The 19,245-nt window shown below is 36.5% G+C and overlaps 3 protein-coding genes across 6 annotated transcripts; all 3 read left to right on the plus strand.

The window, feature by feature from the left end:
• Window positions 1-330: 330 nt before the first annotated feature.
• LOC311069787 (calcium homeostasis modulator protein 2-like) lies at window positions 331-2,362 on the plus strand. Its single transcript, XM_084093225.1, has 2 exons — window positions 331-1,412; window positions 1,531-2,362. Exons 1-2 carry the CDS (start codon window positions 867-869, stop codon window positions 1,912-1,914), a joined length of 930 nt encoding a protein of 309 aa, XP_083949351.1. The 5' UTR covers window positions 331-866; the 3' UTR covers window positions 1,915-2,362.
• A 609-nt stretch (window positions 2,363-2,971) lies between these two features.
• LOC311069793 (RING finger protein 122) lies at window positions 2,972-9,689 on the plus strand. 4 transcript variants are annotated; one of them, XM_084093234.1, is made up of 6 exons: window positions 2,972-3,156; window positions 7,526-7,682; window positions 8,036-8,078; window positions 8,188-8,229; window positions 8,453-8,535; window positions 8,910-9,689. In XM_084093234.1, the coding sequence occupies exons 2-6, from the start codon at window positions 7,573-7,575 to the stop codon at window positions 9,028-9,030; spliced, it is 399 nt and encodes a 132-aa protein (XP_083949360.1). In that variant the 5' UTR covers window positions 2,972-3,156; window positions 7,526-7,572; the 3' UTR covers window positions 9,031-9,689. The 4 variants fall into 4 exon arrangements, with proteins under 4 accessions (XP_083949360.1, XP_083949357.1, XP_083949359.1 ...); XM_084093231.1 differs by lacking the exon at window positions 2,972-3,156 and adding an exon at window positions 4,252-5,426; XM_084093233.1 differs by lacking the exon at window positions 2,972-3,156 and adding an exon at window positions 4,433-5,265.
• Window positions 9,690-16,068: 6,379 nt separating this feature from the next.
• atoh7 (atonal bHLH transcription factor 7) lies at window positions 16,069-16,732 on the plus strand. Its single transcript, XM_084093230.1, has one exon. The coding sequence runs from the start codon at window positions 16,158-16,160 to the stop codon at window positions 16,590-16,592; it is 435 nt and encodes a 144-aa protein (XP_083949356.1). The 5' UTR covers window positions 16,069-16,157; the 3' UTR covers window positions 16,593-16,732.
• The last annotated feature ends 2,513 nt before the right edge of the window (window positions 16,733-19,245 follow it).

Here is a 19,245-nt window from a genome sequence, read left to right on the forward strand (position 1 = left end):
GAATTCTGTCCCTCCATTGGCAGCTACGCAACTACCACTTTGACGCTTCAAAAAGGTCATAAAGAGATTGTTAGGCTTTTATAACAAACTATTAACTATTAATGTAATACCAACACAATCTCATCAGAAAAGGAAAGAATAACCCATCTAAAGATGTATAGGAAGTAAATAAATATGTAAAAGAAGGAGGGAAATCTCCCTAGCTGACTTAATGACTTGTATTGCTGGATGTGAGGAGTTTTTTTTTATTTATATTGCCCAGCCTGTTTTAGTTAAATGCTCATACTTTCCACTGGGGCTGGAACCAGATGTAGTTCCTGCTGATGATTCACTACTGCACACAACAGACAGAGCGAAGGAGGGATTTCACTACTTCCAAACAACACAAGCTACCTACAGAAAGCTCTTTTATTTTAAAGACTTCTTTAGCTGTCTGCATTTGGTTGTACATATTTGTAAAACTTTATGGATGTTCAGCAAGACCATTTGTACCTCGTTGCAATGGAATGTAAGTCTTTCTGTTTCTGTATGGTTTTCAGTTACTAATTTTGGCTCAAAGAGTCACGCTGAGACTTGCCCAAAGAGAATTTGTTCGAAGAGCTTTTCTCAATGAAATCAGTCTTTGAACTGAATGTGTATCTCATAATAACCTGAATTGTACACATGCATATTTCTTTGTGTCTATGATTCTGTTTTTTTTTTTGTTGAGTTTTTTTAATACTGTTTCTGCTTTTTTGTATGATGGTGTCAGATAACAAAAAATAACTCATTTACTCATCCGTCAGTGTTTCAGGTTTCATTTACAAAGACTCTCTGAAAGACTTTGTTTAATCGCCATTAATTAACATTGAGAAAATCAGGAGAAGATGGCTTCTCTCATCTCAGAAAACTTCAAATTTATTGCACTCTTCTTTAAGAGTAAGGATGTCATGATCTTCAATGGTCTGATAGGTTTAGGGACAGTGGCCAGTCAGACAGCATACAATATTTTTGCATTTAACTGTCCATGTTCACCAACGAAAAATTACCTGTACGGTCTGGCTGCCATTGGTGTACCAGCTCTGGCTTTTTTTGTGATTGGCTTGACGCTCAATCAAAATACTTGGGACGTTGTGTCAGAGTGTCGCACCAGAAAATGCCAGAAACTATCGGTGACTGCTGCTTTTGCTCTTTTGGGCTCCATTGTGGGCAGAGCAGTCGTTGCCCCCATCACTTGGTCTGTTGTTTCTCTCCTGAGAGGGGAGGCGTATGTCTGTGCTCTCAGTGAGTTTGTAGACCCCTCTTCTTTGGATAATTTCCCTCCTACTACAAAGATTCCAGAAATCATGGCCCGGTTTCCATGTAAGGATGTACCTGCTCCATATATGAACTACTCAAGAGTGATTGAACGCCAGCTACAGTATGAATCCCAGGTACTTACCACTTTAACATAGTCTTTTTATCATCCTTAATTGAATTAATACTTCTAAATTCATGAAAAATGTCTTCTGTATGATATATAACCTCTTTTTTTCTCATTTATTCATCTAGCTGTTGGGGTGGTTGCTGGTGGGAATCATCTCCCTTGCTGTCTTTCTGCTCCTCTGTCTAAAACACTGCTGCTCAACCCTTGGCTACCAGCAGGAGGCGTACTGGTCCCAGTATCGTTCCAGCGAACAAGCTCTTTTCACGCGTACAGCTGAAGTGCATGCTAAATACAATGCAGTTGAATGTGTCAAGAGCTTCTTTGGCTTTGCAGTCTTAGAAAATGAGGAGAAGGAGCTTCTTGCAAACTGTCAGGGAATCAAGAATGTCATACCCAGAATGGAGTGGAACCGCATCACTGGAGTTTACATGTACAGAGAGATCAATGATATTCCCCTGTACAGCCGCTTGAACAAATGGGACATGTATACAAAGGAGCTCAGCGATTGAAAAAGATTTTGGGGGTAATAAATTGGGTGTTTAATTCTGTCTTCAGTGGCCATTTTATACATTCTGAATTCTTTTTTTTCTTTTTTCTTTTTTTTTGCATGGTAAACATGCTTGGGTATCATTTTTAATATGTCATTGAAGGCTGTAATTCAGATTTTTCATTTTTTATTGTTTTTTAATACACATGATATTTTTTAGCTTTGTACATAGGCGATTGGCAGGTCAAAATGTTATATTTTCATATTGCACAGCAGACTATTTAGCGTCTGTTTTATGATACATGATGTACTCTCAGGTTGAGATGACCTCTTGTTATCCTTTGCTAAGTAATAAAGTGCATCTGACAAATTAGTATCTAATGAATGAATAATATAACATCTTTAGTAGTACAACGGGAACACCTTATCATTTTAACTAACACTGACATAATAAAATGTAATTTATGTACATTTAAGACTTTTAGCAGATGCTTTTATGCAGAATGACCTACAAAAGGGGTTAGCATCACATATGAGACCATTGCGATCAACAGATGGCATGGCAAGCGCGCAATCTGTAATGCTAATGAAGTGCTCCCTGTACAAATGAACAAGTGCTGCACATAAATCTACTAAATTTAATGGAGATACTATACTACCTACACTCTTAAAAATTGTTTCTTTATTGGGATCTGTGGTTCTATGGAGTACCTTTAACTTAGAACCATTGCACAAAAGGTTCTTTGTAGTGGAAAAGGGTTCTTTAGGTTATTAAAATTCAGAAAAACGAACTGCCTTAAATGCTATCACAGTACTTTAAACTTGATTAGTACTTGGGAAGGTTGAATATTATTTGGGCTGCAGCATTCTGCATGAGCTGCAGAGGTTTGATTGCACACACGTTGCTGGCCAGGAGTTGTAGTAGTTGAGACAAGAGCAGTGCTTACTACAGTCTGGCAAATGTTCTGCAGGAGAAATCTGCATGGTATAACTGTGGTTAGTAAGTGGGTTGCAACTGACAAGTCATTGTCCAGTGTGAGGCAATCTTTTTCTTTTTTTTTTGCTTTCTGTGTGGGTGAGATGGTTGTGTTGTCTATTGAAATGATAAGGTCTTCTTGGCAAGGATCCTTCTTGGCTTGAAGGAGCAACAGCTTGGTTTTTGATCATTCAGCTTCAGGTGATGGGTGTTCATCCAGGCAGAGATGATTGCCAAGCATGCAGTGATTTGTGAGGGTTGTCAAAGGGTGGAAAAAGAGAGAATTCAGTGAGTATCATTTGAATAAAATTGATAATAGAAGACATTAGAGGCGATGCATGGTGTACAGAGAATAAAAGTGGTCAGAGTACAGATCCTTGTGGAATTCCATGGGGTTGTTGATTAGATGAAGTGGATCTTTTCATGATATCACATATCTGATCATATGCCCAGTTAACTGAGGGCTAACTGGCTAAGAGAAAGATTTGGTAGCTCATATTCATCAGGGTTTACATCCACTGGAAGCAATAACAATTAAATTCTCAAATGTGCATCAAAAAGGTCATGTGACTGCATCATTTGCTCAGAGAAGACAATGGAAGTGAATGGATCACATTTGTAAACACTGAAAATGCTCACTGTTTCAATAGTATAGCCAGAAGATGTAAACAATATGCATGGTAACTCGGTTATAGTGTAAAAAGGACTTATTGCTTTTTGGTGTAATGTTATATCCTATTTTTCCATGGTAACGCAGTGCCATATACACTAATGCCCTGGACCACAACAAACTGGAACACAAATAAATTAAATAATCCTTAAAACACAAATGATATTCAAATTTAGGAATTTTAAGAATAATTAAGAATGACTTATTTAAAATAAGAATTATTGATAAGAATGTATTTAATTTAATTTAATTTCAACATTATGTCACAAATGTTATCAATTGCTTACCTTGAAATATTTCTGCAGGGAGATTTAGCAAAAAGGGAAATGTAACATTTTATCAGTTCACACTGATATTGTGCAACAGGAATCACTAGTTGCATATTTCCTTTTGCTACATGAACAAAACTGAGTAATTAGCTGTATTTTTGTTTGTTTATTTTTTGCTGTGACAAAATCACTGGCGTCACTGCTTCTGTCACATGCTCATTTTTTCTTTTTTTGCTTTATGGTAGGGTTGCTCCGAATATCCCCAGATTCGATTCTATTCTATTCTATTCTATTCTATTCTATTCTATTCTATTCTATTCTATTCTATTCACCCTTTTGCGTCACTCTCTCACTGTTTTTACTGTGTTGTCTCTTGCTGTTTTTGTGCCTGCCAATCAAGCAAAGTGAATTAACCCTCATTCTCCTCCCAGCCCTGTCTTACACAGACTCATCAGAGAAAATCTGACTCGGCCTGCCTGCCTGCTCGCCTGGCCACTGTCACCACCTAATAGCCTTCAGCTGGAGAGAAGTAGGAGGAAGAGAGAGAGAGCAAAGGATAGAAAAGGAGAAGGGGAGAGCGAGGAGGGGGCGGGTGAAAAGAGAGCTGTGATCCAGACAACGAATCACATGAGCAGAGATCTGTTTACAAACTGAGCAGGAGAGAAGTCATCGGCACCATTACGTGGAGGCAGGGCTGCTGGAAAAGGCGACAGGAAACGCACAGGAATCTCATCACTTTGTCTGGAAAATGCATTATATCCTTTGTGTATTTGCAGCGGAGAAGCCAGACCAGATGGTGTGAGGAAGACACAGCATTGAATGGGCTGCACTCACAAGCTCTGGCTCTGAGGGCTGTATGCCACTGCTCTTCCTCTTTCTTTGTTACGGGGAAAACGGTTGATTGTAACGTGAGGGCGACAATCTAGAGCGAGAAGACTAAAGGAGAGTGGCTGACGGCAGCAGAGGAAGGGGTGAGCTTTGTGACAATGTTTTGAAGATAGACAAAGAAATCTGTGACTCTCTGTAATGTACATTTTCTCTCTCACTGCTTTGTTATCGTGACTCTACAGAGAGGTAAAAAATTAAAAAAGGCAGTGACAACAACTTCATGTCAAGCGGACATAGATGGTGATCCATTGTTGATGTGAAAAACACATTGCAGATTTGACATATTCTGTGCTGCCGCTTGATTTTGGATCCTGATGCTGGAAAAAAGAACTCTTGGTTTTCTTTTAACTTGCCTGTGGTTGCACAAAACATTGTAGATACCGAGGAGTAGGTGTTGATATCTGTGCCCGTGTTGACACAGGTCTCAACAATGACTGACTTGTCTTTGTAAATGTTTCAACACAAAGAAAACAGAGTCGCCCTGCCTCCCTCCATATCCCAGCGAAGAGCTGCTGGGTGATCGTAATGTGTTAACCAGAGGCGCTGAAGATTCAAAGCTGTGTTTTTGTGGTAAGAGTTTTGGAAGTGTAAAACTTGTATTATTCATCTGGTTTCGAGTGAGGGGATCGGCCCACTCCTTTTGCCCCGATTTCAGCACTGTCTCCTTGGACACAAGTTGCTGGATCTTTTGGTATTGTGGAGCAATCTAGCACCTATCCAGTGGTGTAACGGTGAGTATGAATCATAACCCCCTCCTCCTTCTCTTCCCTTCATTTCTAGTGGCTACATAATCTGGACAGCTCACTCACCATGTGTTATGCACAGAACCACCGACCCTCCCACTGGCTTTCTATCAATGTTTAACTAAAATGCTCCTTAAATTACTACCACCCCCTCCTTCACCTGAAAACCCAAGCCTTTTTACCTTTCTCCTGTTTGGCACACTTTTTTCCATGACCTGAACTTGAGCGCAGCCTAGAGAGACACATTTTGTGTCTGACTGTTTTGAGAGACACAACATTGTGTGGTTGTTTGGCAGCATTCAACCCGAGGTCAGTTATTATTGTTTTCCCACAAATGGTGCTTCCTGCCTGGGTTGGTGAGGCCTTCACATCTCTTGCCTCCCCCTCAACCCCTCATAGATAGGCCAGATGGTGGCTTTATGGCAGAAAGGGTGCACCACTAGTGTTTGTCTTTATGCACAGACAATTGGCCAGGCTTCACTCTCGTTGCCAAATGCTCTCTCCTTTGAAAATGCAAATCTGTATACAAAAATAATAATAGTTTAATGTTTAAATGAAGGGAGCTAAAATCATTACTTGCATTTAAAGGGCTTGAAATGCTGAAAAACAGAATTAATAACTCTACTGTTTAAATCATTGTTAACCTGTTTATATTACATCGTCTCCCCATTAGGAACTACTGGTCCTCAAGCAGCATTTATTTCTTATTTTTTTCCGAAGCATTTGAAAGTTGTAGTCGACTCATAAAGTAAAAATGTAGTGTCTTTTGACCCCTGTTTACAAAAAGGAACGCTGACATCTTCTTTATGAAAAGTGCACTATATAAAACCAATTTAACTAAATCATACTAAAGAGCATATACAGTTTAATATTTGTAGCCAAGCACAACTACAGAATTTTCATTTACTGTCTCGGCGCTTCAGCACAATGGAGCGTTTCTTGTCTGCTTTTGTTTCATCCACAAGCACAGCACAATGAAGTGTGCATGTCCATTCTTTATGTTAACATTGTTTTGGTCTATGGCCGTTTTAAAACATTAATCGTCATGCTAAAGAAAACACTACTTTGTCAGAAAGCCCAGGGCAATATTAAATCTATCAAATTATATAGACAACTGAATCGTTTTGGATTAAGAGATGACCATTTTACTCCCAAAATACAACTAAAAGCCTTGTGACATCAGCTGAATGTGTTTGTGTTGCTATTTACATGTGTTGCCTCAGGATATAGGTTAAACCATTGTTGTCTGAACAATGTTCACTGCTCTGGAAATTCTCTAGTGTGTGATGAAATGGCTTGAACCCTGAAAGTCAATATGGTGCAACAAGGACTTTTGGATGACTTCTACAAGACTTAAGTAAATAAATGGCTCACTTTTCATTTTGAGAAGTGTTTTCCATCACAACAAAGACAAAGATTAATGGTGTAATGGCTGCATCGCACTCCATGAAAATTCTGTAAAAGTTTGAATGTGCACATTAATCTAATATTTCAAAGTATTTTGCTGTGATTTGAAAAACCAAGTTGGATTTTACTCTCATACGTTTTGAGGGACAGAGCCCAGGTACGATTTATAAAAACTATACAGTAGCCTAAATAAAGAACTTTAAAACAAAAACGATTGCGTTTGGCTGTTGAGCGCATCATCCGGCACCACTGTGGCATCTCTTGTTTTTTTTTTTAAAGATGTATTACAGTGAAAAGTTCATGCTGCTCAGCAAGGTCCAACAATGAGAGCAGTGTTACATGGAGTTGAGAAACACGAGGACAGTCCGCAGGCTCACAGTATGCAATATGCATGCAGGGGCCACTGAGAAGAGTACACATGAGAATCACAGTGATGTGTGTTGCCTTTCAAGGGTCTGACAGAAAGAAATATGCGACCCACTCACATAACAGATTCATGAGATATGGGTGATCAAATCAATGTCTATGCTTTTATCACATTTGAATTGTGTATTCATTTTACTGATAAAAAAAAGATGAGCAAAAATCAATATTATAAGCAGAGCTGTGAGCTCCCATGACTCTCACCATAAACTCTAAAAAATTTTAACCAAAACATGGTTTTGTTTTGTCTCTTGCAGCATGCCTATGTGACGCATACTAACAGATTACAGACAAGTTCTGCAAAATGACCACAGACATTACCGGTCGTCTCCCAATTAATGTCTATGTCATCATTCTTGGGATAGGCCTCTTCATCTTCATGTTGAGCATGATCTTCTGTTGCTACCTGTTCAGGTATACTTAATAAATAAATAAATAAATAAACAGTTTTAATTGTTGTAGGTGAACAAAAATGAAGTTCGTAGTTGCTGCAATGGAATTGCTATAAAATGACATAAAATTCTAAAAGAATTGGGCCATAGCTGTATTAAGCATCAAGCACATTTTATTTCGTTCCGAATGGTAACTCATAGTCCTTTCCGTAGGCATAATAAAGAACGAAAAAATTTAATACAAGTCAATGATACAATAATAATGCAATAATACAGTGCAATCAGTAAGGAAAAGTACAGTGCAGAAACTGCAGTAGTGAACGATTGCAGATACAGGTAAAAACAGATACTTTTTAATCTATGTATATTTCACAGACTGAGACGACAGGGCGCACAAGAACAATATGGATATAATGAGGTAATTTCTTTCCTTTATGCAGTGAGTTTTGTATGTTATTATGTAATATATTATATACATGTACGATAGACATTATATATTATTTACATTATTTACTTATTTTTTACAGGTCGTTCTAAAAGGTCCGGGGAAAAAATTGAGTCTTCTTGGAGTAAGTACCTGTCAAGTTCACTTAATCATTTTATCACCCTCATGTCATTCCAAACCTGTTTGTTTTGTTATTTTTTTCTTCAGTGGAACATTAAAGGAGATTTTAGGCAGAATGTCCAAGCTGATTCCAATTATTTAAATGTATAGAAATTGTAACATCTAAATATAAAGCCTCTGGCTGTTTCTGTTTTTTTTTTTTTCATTTATCATCTTTCATTTTGCAGCAGACCTGTGCGGTTTGCCTGGAAGAGTTTCGGAGCCGGGATGAACTAGGGGTTTGCCCTTGTGCTCATGCGTTTCACAAGAAGTAAGATCTCTCACCATCTTGTCACTTTCCAACCTTTCTCATTATGTTTCCGTATTCAGTAAATAATGCATTAGGATGCCATATTTTAAAACACTGATTGATTAAAACAACGCATTTCTTCAAAAACATTAAAGCATGCCATAAATTCATGACACACAGAATATTGGCTAATACAAGAATGTAAATATGTAGGAACCTCAAATTAAGCTGTCAAGGCATTGCGTTGAGGAACACCTGTCAGACTGTTTGTTGTTTCTCAAAGACATTCTGCAGTTTCAGCCTGTCATCTTGTGATGCATAACAGCGCTTGAGTCTATAGATAGCTGATGCATTACAGACCCGTCTCTCCTCTTTTCACCTTGTCTCCTGCTCAGGTGTCTGGTGAAGTGGCTGGAAATTCGCAGCGTCTGCCCCATGTGCAACAAGCCCATCTGCAGGCTCCAGCCAGACCCTCTGCAGGGGGCCGAGGGGCCCCAGAACCCCCTGGAGGTGTGACCAAAGAGGGACATCACTGCTCAGAGATAGGCAGGCTCTCACACACACCTAAGAACAGCATTAAAAATCACCACACTACTGGAGCGGGTGGACTAGTCCCAAATATACATCCACCGCCCCTGTCCACCAATCACCATTTCCCAGTGGAACTGAACTGATGTGCCGTGTTCTTGGTCATAATGTACTGTAGCTTGCAGCAAGATAAATCGATGCCTTGTGGACTCCAAACAGACAAAGAAGAATATTCAAACCAGGGGAGATGCACAAAACATGTGGTCTGAGTTGACACTGTGCAATATGTGCAATCATACAGTATTCCCCGTCTAAGAGAGACTCACTATTACTACCATAAAGAGTCACGTTTAGGAATGCCCAGTTACAGAATCCAAAGTTAGGAGCTGCTCAGTGGCCCAAGTCCTGACCTTCAGGATCTGTGAGCTCATTGGTTTTTACTCTTGCCAATATTTTAACATTTGACACTCATAAATGTGTTTCTGAGTGTTCTGAGTGCTAAAGGGAGCTCATGGTCTTGGTGAGAACCCATGCTGTAATCTGGAACCCTCAGATTTGGATGGAATTTGGCCTAATTTAAGTTATTTAAGGTGGATGTTTTGTACTATATATGGCTCTCAATAAAATGTAAAGTTTTTGTGATGGAACCGATTTTTGTGTTTATTCATTTCTATGAAAAATCATGTAAAGTTTAAGTGTAAGTTTTCATAAATTGAAACCTGTTTTATTTTGGAACACCAAGGATTAATCCCATTGTTACAAAAAATCTGCAAATGAGTTGTGTATATATACATAGCTGTCAGATTTTTATACTTTAATTCAGCAAGGATGCATAAAAGGATGGATATAAAATATTTCTGTTTCAAATAAATGCTGTTTGCACAAAAATATTCTGCACAACTGTTTTCAACATGGATACTAAAAACAATATAGATATTCTGTGAGCAGCAAATCAGAATATTAGAATGATTTCTAAAGGATGTGACACTGAAGACTGGAGTAACCAATACTGAAAATGCAGCTTTGCCATCACAGAAATAAATTAAAATTTTAAATATATTAAAATAGAAAACAGTTATTTTCACAATATTCCTGTTTTTACTGTATTTTGATCAAATAAATGCAGCCTTAGTGAGCATAAGAGACTCCTTTTACAAAAATCTTATGCGCACTTTTAAACATTAGTGCTTAAATACAACAATCTATCCTACAGTATCCAGAAGAAAACATCCTAGACTGAAGATACCTCCATAACCCTTTGCAATGACGTGTTGTTGTAACCTGCTGTAGTCATAATATTAAATAATCAAAATATTTTAGTGTACATTTCCCTTTAAATCACATCTATCTTTTTACTAGAACATTCTCCATGACTCAATACAAAGTGACGACAAATGAACTCATCGTGACCTGTGTGATAACTGAATTATCTTGTTTGAATTGCTCAGCATCTCCTATTTGTTGTGCTTAAACATTATCGTTTCTAGTGCAAGAGTCAACAAAACACATTAATGAAAGGCTTATTATTTTAATAAGCTAGGCTGGCCAACTCCTATAATCTTTGTGGCCAAGTGTGAACTTGCTAGAAGCAGCTGAGGAACACAGGGACATGTTCTCTGAGTGTTGGACAAGCATGTAATTCTTCTTATTAAAAGAGGTAAATAATATTTCTGATCTGTACAGACTTGCTGACATGTGGTGATCTCCTGCAATGTGTTACTTGAGGATGTCTGACACTTTGCCAGGCTAAAATATTGCCTCAGAAAGAGGCCAATAAAGTGATAATATACACAAGACTAGCATCACATATGTCAATATATTAGCATTTATATGCATAATCATTGGCTTTAACTTCATGAACTGTCACCACAAATTAGCATGTACTTATAATGCCATATTTAGGCTGCATAGCTGACTCATTATGAAACACAGAGGCTTCATTTCATGGTGCTCAAACTGAACACTTTTTGAGTCGCCCTGATTGCTTGTGAATACTCTACATATAAACTTCTCATCCTTGCATAAATACTTGTGAGGGGAGTTTTATCTATCAAGGAGGAAATTAAGAAATGCTTACTAAATGATTAAATTAGGCCTTGTTTGTGTAGCAAAGTGAATGACCTGAAATCAAATAACAACAAATGACCTTAAGCAACAGCTTCGTCTTGGTTGTGCATCGCTTTGTTGTTTTCATTTTTTGCTTATGGTCTTTTTACAACTAAAAGCCGTGAAAATGCATTGGTAACTGCTAAAAAGAGTAAACTGAGCGCCACCTGGAGGTCAGAATCACGAATGACTAGATTCAGTCAAGCATTCATTAAGTTCCTAAAGCATTCAAATCTACTAAAAAAGTAAATAAATAATTGACAAGACACCTGTAGAAATGCATGAAAATGACAAAAAGCAGACATAAAATACTGTAGGCCTATTTATACGTGTTTATTTTCAGAAGAGAAGAAAAAATTATTGAAAAGTGTTCTGGGAAAATGTATAGGCCTACCCCAAAACCTATATTAATATATTGTGTTTTTTTATAGCAAGAATAAGTGTGGTTATATTGGTAGTTTGCAGTGATTTTACTGGACGGTATATGGTGATATTTATCAGAAAGAAGTAAAAACGACTGCAGCATATCTACTGAATATGTCGTTAGTCTTCATAAAGTGTATTTTCAGATGTGCCTCAACATGTGACGCAACTGCATGGGTTGAATTAAGAATCAGATTACTGTCAATTCCCCTTTGGCCATTTGAGACACAGTAATTTCAAACCTCTCTCAGCTAGACTGTTGCACACAGTTTTTATATAACAGCTAAATTGGGATGTATTCAATAGTGGGAAGTATTAAAGCAAGTTCATTCACCAAAAGAAGATATTTTGAAGAATGTTGGTAAACTGATGGCAGACACTGATTTCCATAGTATTTTTCCATTACTAGCCTACTAACTGTCTGGTTACCAACATTCTTCAAAATATCTTCTTTTGTGTTCAACAGAACAAAGACATCCATACAGGTTTGGAACAACCTGAGGGTGAGTAAATGATAAAAAAACAAATTTATTTTTGGGTGAACTATCCCTTTAATGAACACTTGACTGCAGCATACCTGGATCTAAAATTTTTATTAAATTCTATGTGTGATTATTCTTAATCAGAGTAACAATGGTGAAAATTCAGTGTTGTTAACCATGGAGTGCGGACTTGGTGGGCCCAGAGACTGCAGGGCACAATTTACCCACTTCCTTTGGCTTTGAGTTGCCAAATGGCTCCATGCAGACAACACAAAAGTCTCAGAATCCTCACCACAGGCTTTCCACATCGTTTTCACAACATATCTGACCTGCCCGTCTTTAAAACCTCATCAGCTCCTTTTGTAACATTGGTTGGCACACATCTATCTGTCGTTCTTTTCCACTATCTAGGCAATCTGTAAGATTATTTTAAATAGTTGTATGTCTTAGCTGTATCATGTAAGGGGCTGGTTGGAACAACCATGTAAAGATGTTACAATCCACCCCACCCCTGTCAGCCAGTGTTTAGCTAGCCGTATTAGCATAATGCTTTGAAATTAGCAGGTATCACATTTTGCCTGAGAAACTTCAATTTAATCTAATATAATTTTTATGATTTTATCTGCAAAAGATTAAGTAAACAACATATAGGATTAGAAAAAAATACATTCTTACCTAAAAATCCATCTTTTCTTTATGAAATCTGCACGTACCTATTTACCTCCTTGACAACCATTCATATGGGATCTGGGAGGAAGTGGGTAAATAATGAAATGATCTCCTAGCTTATCCCTGATTAGTGGGATTGGTGGTGTTACCACTCTCCCCATGTTACAACCATACCCGATCTTCCCCATATCTACTTATAAAGATTTGTTACATGCTGTATTCAAAGGACAGCTGTAACTATATGTTGTAGTGGTTTGAAAATGTTTGGTTCAGTGTGTTCTGGTTACTTATGCTGGCATTGCTGGCAGATAGATAGATAGATAGATAGATAGATAGATAGATAGATAGATAGATAGATAGATAGATAGATAGATAGATAGATAGATAGATAGATAGATAGATAGATAGATAGATAGATATTGTGTCCATTTTGTTTAATGACAAAGTGAAGTATAATATATTTTTTGTGTTTCTCTTCAGGTTATTTTGCTGTTATTAAATGGCATCCACTGTAAAAAAGCAACAAAAAAAACTATGTTATATGTAATTATTATACAAAACAAAGGCAACAACAACTAAAACTGTCTGTAAAACTGTTTTACAGTTTCACATATCGAGCTCTGATAGCATATTGGTTTGCCAAGCATTTTTGTAATTTGTAGCTGATTTAAAAATGTTCTAATATGCATGTTTTGCTGCATCAAATGCAATTCCTGGAGATTTCTAAATAAATATACAACTTGTAGAAAAAAAGGAAACAACATGTGTTTCCATAAATAATAATAATAATAATAATTTAATTTAAATGGATTCTTTTGTCTGATTGATTTTTGACAATAAGACTCCATTGACCAGTTAAGATTAAACATAACAACCAGAAGGGAAAAAAAGGGTTCAAATAAGCATGAAATCACAAGCACCTTACTTGACCTAATTACAGTGACTAGCCTCATCTCACCAGATGCCCTATTTTGATGGTGTTCGGTGGGATGGGGTGGGGGGTTCAATTCTCGTCATCTATGGGGGTCAATGTTTAAACAATATGCCTCACTTTTCTGAATGACCTCATTGGTCAATATGCCTTTTCTACAAATTCAATACATATCTTTAAATATTTGCGTTTGAAGTCAGCAAACTTAAAAACGTTCTCCAAATGGAAATAAACATCAGCCACTGTCTTCTTCTTGGTGGTCATTTGTTTAATTAGTTACGTGTATTTAAATGACAGCAGCAGTTTCTATCTCAGAGATTATATTATCTTGATGAACTTAAGAACTTAAATTATTAATATTGGTCAGCAGTACTGATGCAGACTCATTCTCTGTTAGGCCTATGGGTTGGCTGTCAGGGAGTTTAATCATTGCAATAGATTGTCACTTTTCCTTGTGTTTGGAGGATTACACATTCGCTTTTTAAGAACATTTTCTCCTTTGGAATCAGTGGTAATTGCTTCAAGCTTTAAATGAAAATCAGATTTACTAAATCCTGGATTAAGCTGTTAAACTGATAATAGACCTTCTCACTTTCCCCTCTTCAAGACGGAGTAAATCTTTAATCTGCTCAACACTGTCTCAAAGTTACAGGACTAGCTTGTAACATATGGCCTTTTTGCATAGGACAGCCTCGGACTCCAGACAAGCCGATCATGTGAATGAGTGAAAAACAAGGCTGTTCTACATGTCTGGACCAAGCCCTTTAAACAAGACACGCAGCAGCTGGCCAGCCATGCCAATCTGCAATCAATGAAATCAAACCAGCGGATTGGGTTTATATGCCCAAATGAACAGCAAAATTACTTGTCCCACGCAAAATGACCTGACAGCATGAGTTTAAGGCTTGAATCGTATTCAGCTGGGACATGAATTATGTACAAGATCCAGAGATTTATTATTTGTGCAAAACTTACTGATGTATATGATTGCGTGTACCTGCAAGAAAATATGTAAAAGAGAAATACTGCATTTTAATTAAATTAATATACTTCATATTATTAATATTATATGTTATAATTAATATCAAATTGTGCATTTTATACACGTATAATTAAACTGGTTAAAGCAGCTTTTTTGATACATTAATATGGAAACTTAAAAATATAAAAACAATATTTTAAAAATATCTGTACAAAAAAATATAAGAAGTAAATCTTAATACTAAACCATAAAAGGAAATGATGATTTGTGATTTATGTTTATTCTTCAACAGGCTTTTTGGGTAAAACTGTGACTGTCTATGACCATCTGAATCCCTGCTTTATTTGATTCACATTGAACAGATTGAGATAGACAGCTTGTCGAAGTCTTCTGTCTGTCTCAGTTCCTTTGAGACACTCAAATCAATTATTTATCATCCCAGAAATGTTTTTCATGGTGTTGTCATCATAAGTCATCAATTTACTTATGTAGTTTAAAACCCTTTCTACTAAAAATAGAAACTTAATTTAATCTAAATGTAATTTCATTAAGGTATGAATTGATACTAATATAAATTACGTACATTTTATATATATAGTTTATAAAATATACTAATATATCAGTGTAGTAATTTAACAATATAATGATGAATATATATATAATATTTAAATATTAATATTTAACACAATTAAAACAGTGCATTAAACATTTATAGTATAATGTTAAATATTATATTTTATATATTATATTAAAATAAATATTAAATGTACTACCTTAAATATTAATATTTAATACATTTAACATACATTATGAATGTATAGTAGAAAAATATACTAATATATCAGTATAGTAATTTAATAATAATATAATGATATATATGCAATTAACATACGGTAGGCTACATTATATATTTATAGCAAAAAACTATTACTTTATTAATTCATATTGAAGATTATATTACAAGGTTAAAGTCTTCATATCATAATATACATTTCGATTTTAAGAGCTATAATTGATTCCATATAGGCAATGACTTGTAAACAACGTTCTTGCCTAAGAGATGCAAACATGTCATGGTTGCTTAAAGATGCATGCACTTTTAATTAGGTAATCCTTGTCATTCACCCCTGGTTGTTGCAGTGGCCCGGGACAGATGGTAAGTTATCTATGTTTGTAACGCATGGACCAGCCAAAGTTAATTGGAATGTCATTAAAGTTTGAGTTAATGGGGGTTGGGGTGAGGAGCTAGTTTGAGTGCACTAGTCCTGCTGTTGGATATGTGTGTTTCATTATTAATAATGGATGTTTGGATGGAGCAGTAAGGGTGGGGCTCCACCTGCTGCCACCTGTTAATACCAGAGCTCTATATAAGCATCAGTCATCCTTATGGCAGATCACAACCACTATCCTCAAGGACTGCACCACTATCTGGATTTATTTCACTACAGGGACAAGAAGAAGACATTGTGTCTGAGGAAATTTGACACCTCAAAGGATCCGTTTTCAAGACCAACGTTGGCCTATGAGGACCTTTGGCCTGGAAGTCATGAAGTCCCGCAGACCGAGCTGTGCAGATTCAGGATCGGAGTCTGACTCCCGAGACCCAGAGAAGTTTGAGAGTGCCATGCGGCGAAGGATGGCGGCCAACGCTCGAGAGAGAAAGAGGATGGAGGGCCTGAACACCGCATTCGACCGCCTCCGCAAAGTGGTTCCTCAGTGGGGTCAGGACAAGAAACTCTCTAAATATGAAACGCTGCAGATGGCCCTGAGCTACATTATGGCCCTCAATCGAATCCTGACCGACGCCAGCAGACACACAGCTCCTCAGAAAGACTGGCTGAATCTACAGTTTGACGGCATACAGCCAGAGACCTATTCTTGCTTTATGAGCTATGACTCCCCTGTGGAAAATAACTGTATGCATCCCTCCTTCTCCTACCACTACGAAAGCCTCTAAGCTCTCAGGGACTGATAAGCAATGGTGCATTCACTTGTATCTTTCTTTGCATAGATACAGGAGTCAGTAAATATGTATGTATTACTATGTAATATTTTAAGTTTATGTTTCTGGAAATCAAGTGTTTGATTAGCTTTAATAGAGTCTAAAGCATTCTAGGGGTAGAGTTGCTTTAATTGTTGCAAAAAAAGTATGTTTTTCTGTACAATTTTAGAAAATCTTCCATCATGCATGTGGTAAATGATGACTCGATAAAAACACAGATCACAGTTCATATTTTTTCATTGCTTTGTATCAAATCTTTGTGTAGAGTGTGTGCTCAGCTAAGTCAAAGCTGGAAAACATACAAAAAATACACTGTGATCTTATTTTGCCAAAATGGCATCCTAAATTGCTGTTCCAATTTCTTATTGATTTTTTAGTACTAAACTCAATGAGGGAAAAACGAATTTGGAATAATAATAATAATAATGGATTTAAAATTGTATCTTGTAACTATGTACAGTGTTCTGTATGGTAGGTGATGTATTCTGAGCTATTCTTGTTTTGTTTATAGTGCAGTTAATCAGTGCACAAATAAACATTGAAATCAAAGACTTTGTGTACAGTACATTAATGTAAGAATAACATTTTATCCACTATATATACTATACCCTAATCTGTTTTAAAAAATCATCTTACATCAACAAGACAATCATTTTTTATTTTATTTTTTACATTTACTTTTAATGACATGCACACATTTTCCTCCACTTTGAAACAGATTTGCTATAAAATCAAATTTTACTACAGCATTTTTTTATTTTTTTTCTGTATAAAGGCCTAAATACAAATACCAGTTCTCATGGTGTGCACACTGGACAGATAAACACATTTCGGTGAAGCCCTCTGTGTCCCAAGATAAGACAGCACTAAACAAATGTCTCTGCTGTCAGTTCAGTGAAGGAATAAATAATGTTTAAAGGACTGAATGACGTCACGGTTGAACTGTGTGTCCCATGCGCTGTGTACAAAGATGAACAAAAATATCCCAATATTAAAATATTGTTGATTTTTCTTTTTTTAATTCGATAATCATTTTTTCTTTTGGTTTGGCTCATATCATAAACCAATAGAATGTTCTTCAGAGTTTAAAGATTACTAGGATAGTTTAATTTAGACAGGATATTCATCTCTTTGCTGTCCAATGACTGTGTAGGCTATAACGTGTCTTTTCAGAGCTAATGAGGCGTGAACGGCCAGAGCTCGGCCGAAAGCGTGTACATAAAGCGAGATACACCCATCTTAATCCGTTTAGCTCCAGCTGTCATTATGACCAATCATCATGTCATGATCAGTAGGCCTTATGTAGCTAAACTCAAAGACACCCCTACAATGATTTAAAAATTATTAGCCTACTAAATTAGGCAGCTTAAGGTCAAGACATTGTTCATTTTATTTTATACTAAAGTCCATATTTCGTGCAATCATATTAAATCTCGCAAATGTTAGTTTACAAATGTTTGAATGAGAAACAAATCGATGGTAGGCCTACTTGAATACGAGTAAATGGTTTCTTATTATGTATCACAGAGGTTTTTAAACCTCCAGGGGACCACAAGGAGGTGCTATGATATCTCTGGAGGAAAAGTATTTTTAATAAATGGGCTATTTCTTTGTTTGCAATTAACGCATGTTTAAAAACAGTTCTAGTCTTTATCTTTATAGGCAGATCGTATCTATCTTATAGTGCAATACCCCAATGGTGAGCAAAGTAAATATAGCTACACCTACAGAATAGACTCTTTTATCTTAATATTAACTTAAGCGTTTTTTTTTATTTTTTATTTTTTTTTATGTTGCCAGCCACAGCAGCGTTTTTGGTAATTTTCTCAAAAATACAATGCCCCCCAGAATATTTTGTTGTACGAAAATCTGAACATGCAATATATCAAAAGAAAGAACTGATCAACACTTGAATGTGGGTAAGTTCAATAAAAAAAGCAACATTTTGAGCAAAAAGCAGAGAAAAGACAAAAACTTTTTATACGTTTTAGACAAAAACTAGGCTAGGCTACATCAAGATCGGATTCAGAACGATGATCAAAACATAGGAGTAGATGAGTCCATCAACACCTAAAGCAGTCCTAACCACTTCCTGTGTAGATATTTCAATGGTAGGCCTAACATTAGGCTGTTTTGATTTATATGCTGTTTATTGTTGATGATGGCATTATTTTTCATAATCCATCTGTATATGAGATTGCTCGTTTACACACTTTGCCTGTGTCTTGATCTGGAGATACAGTAGCCTACATGTCCAGGAGATGTGTAGCGCCCTACCTTATAACAGTGAAAACACGTAAAGCCGAAAAAGTAGGCTAAACATTTTCAGATAATATTTCAGTCATTTGTTATAGATATCTGCGGACATCTAATAGTTTAATTCTCGGAATAATTGAATTACTGTTTCTGTGCATCTTTAGTAGGCTATTGATCTTGGTTTCAGCATGTCTAAAACAGTGTGACGCAAATTCACATTAGTTGTGCATTGTCAATGATGCTGTTCTATAGCATCTTTAGCTGATGTTTCAGTTTCCCTAATGGCATGGATTGTGTTTTTAATGGATGTGTGAACAAAAGAAGAGCCCCTCCTTCCACAGAATCAGAGGAT

The sequence above is a fragment of the Abramis brama genome (genome assembly GCF_963993115.1).
Source record: "Abramis brama genome assembly, chromosome: 19".
NCBI classification, from domain to species: domain Eukaryota; kingdom Metazoa; phylum Chordata; class Actinopteri; order Cypriniformes; family Leuciscidae; genus Abramis; species Abramis brama.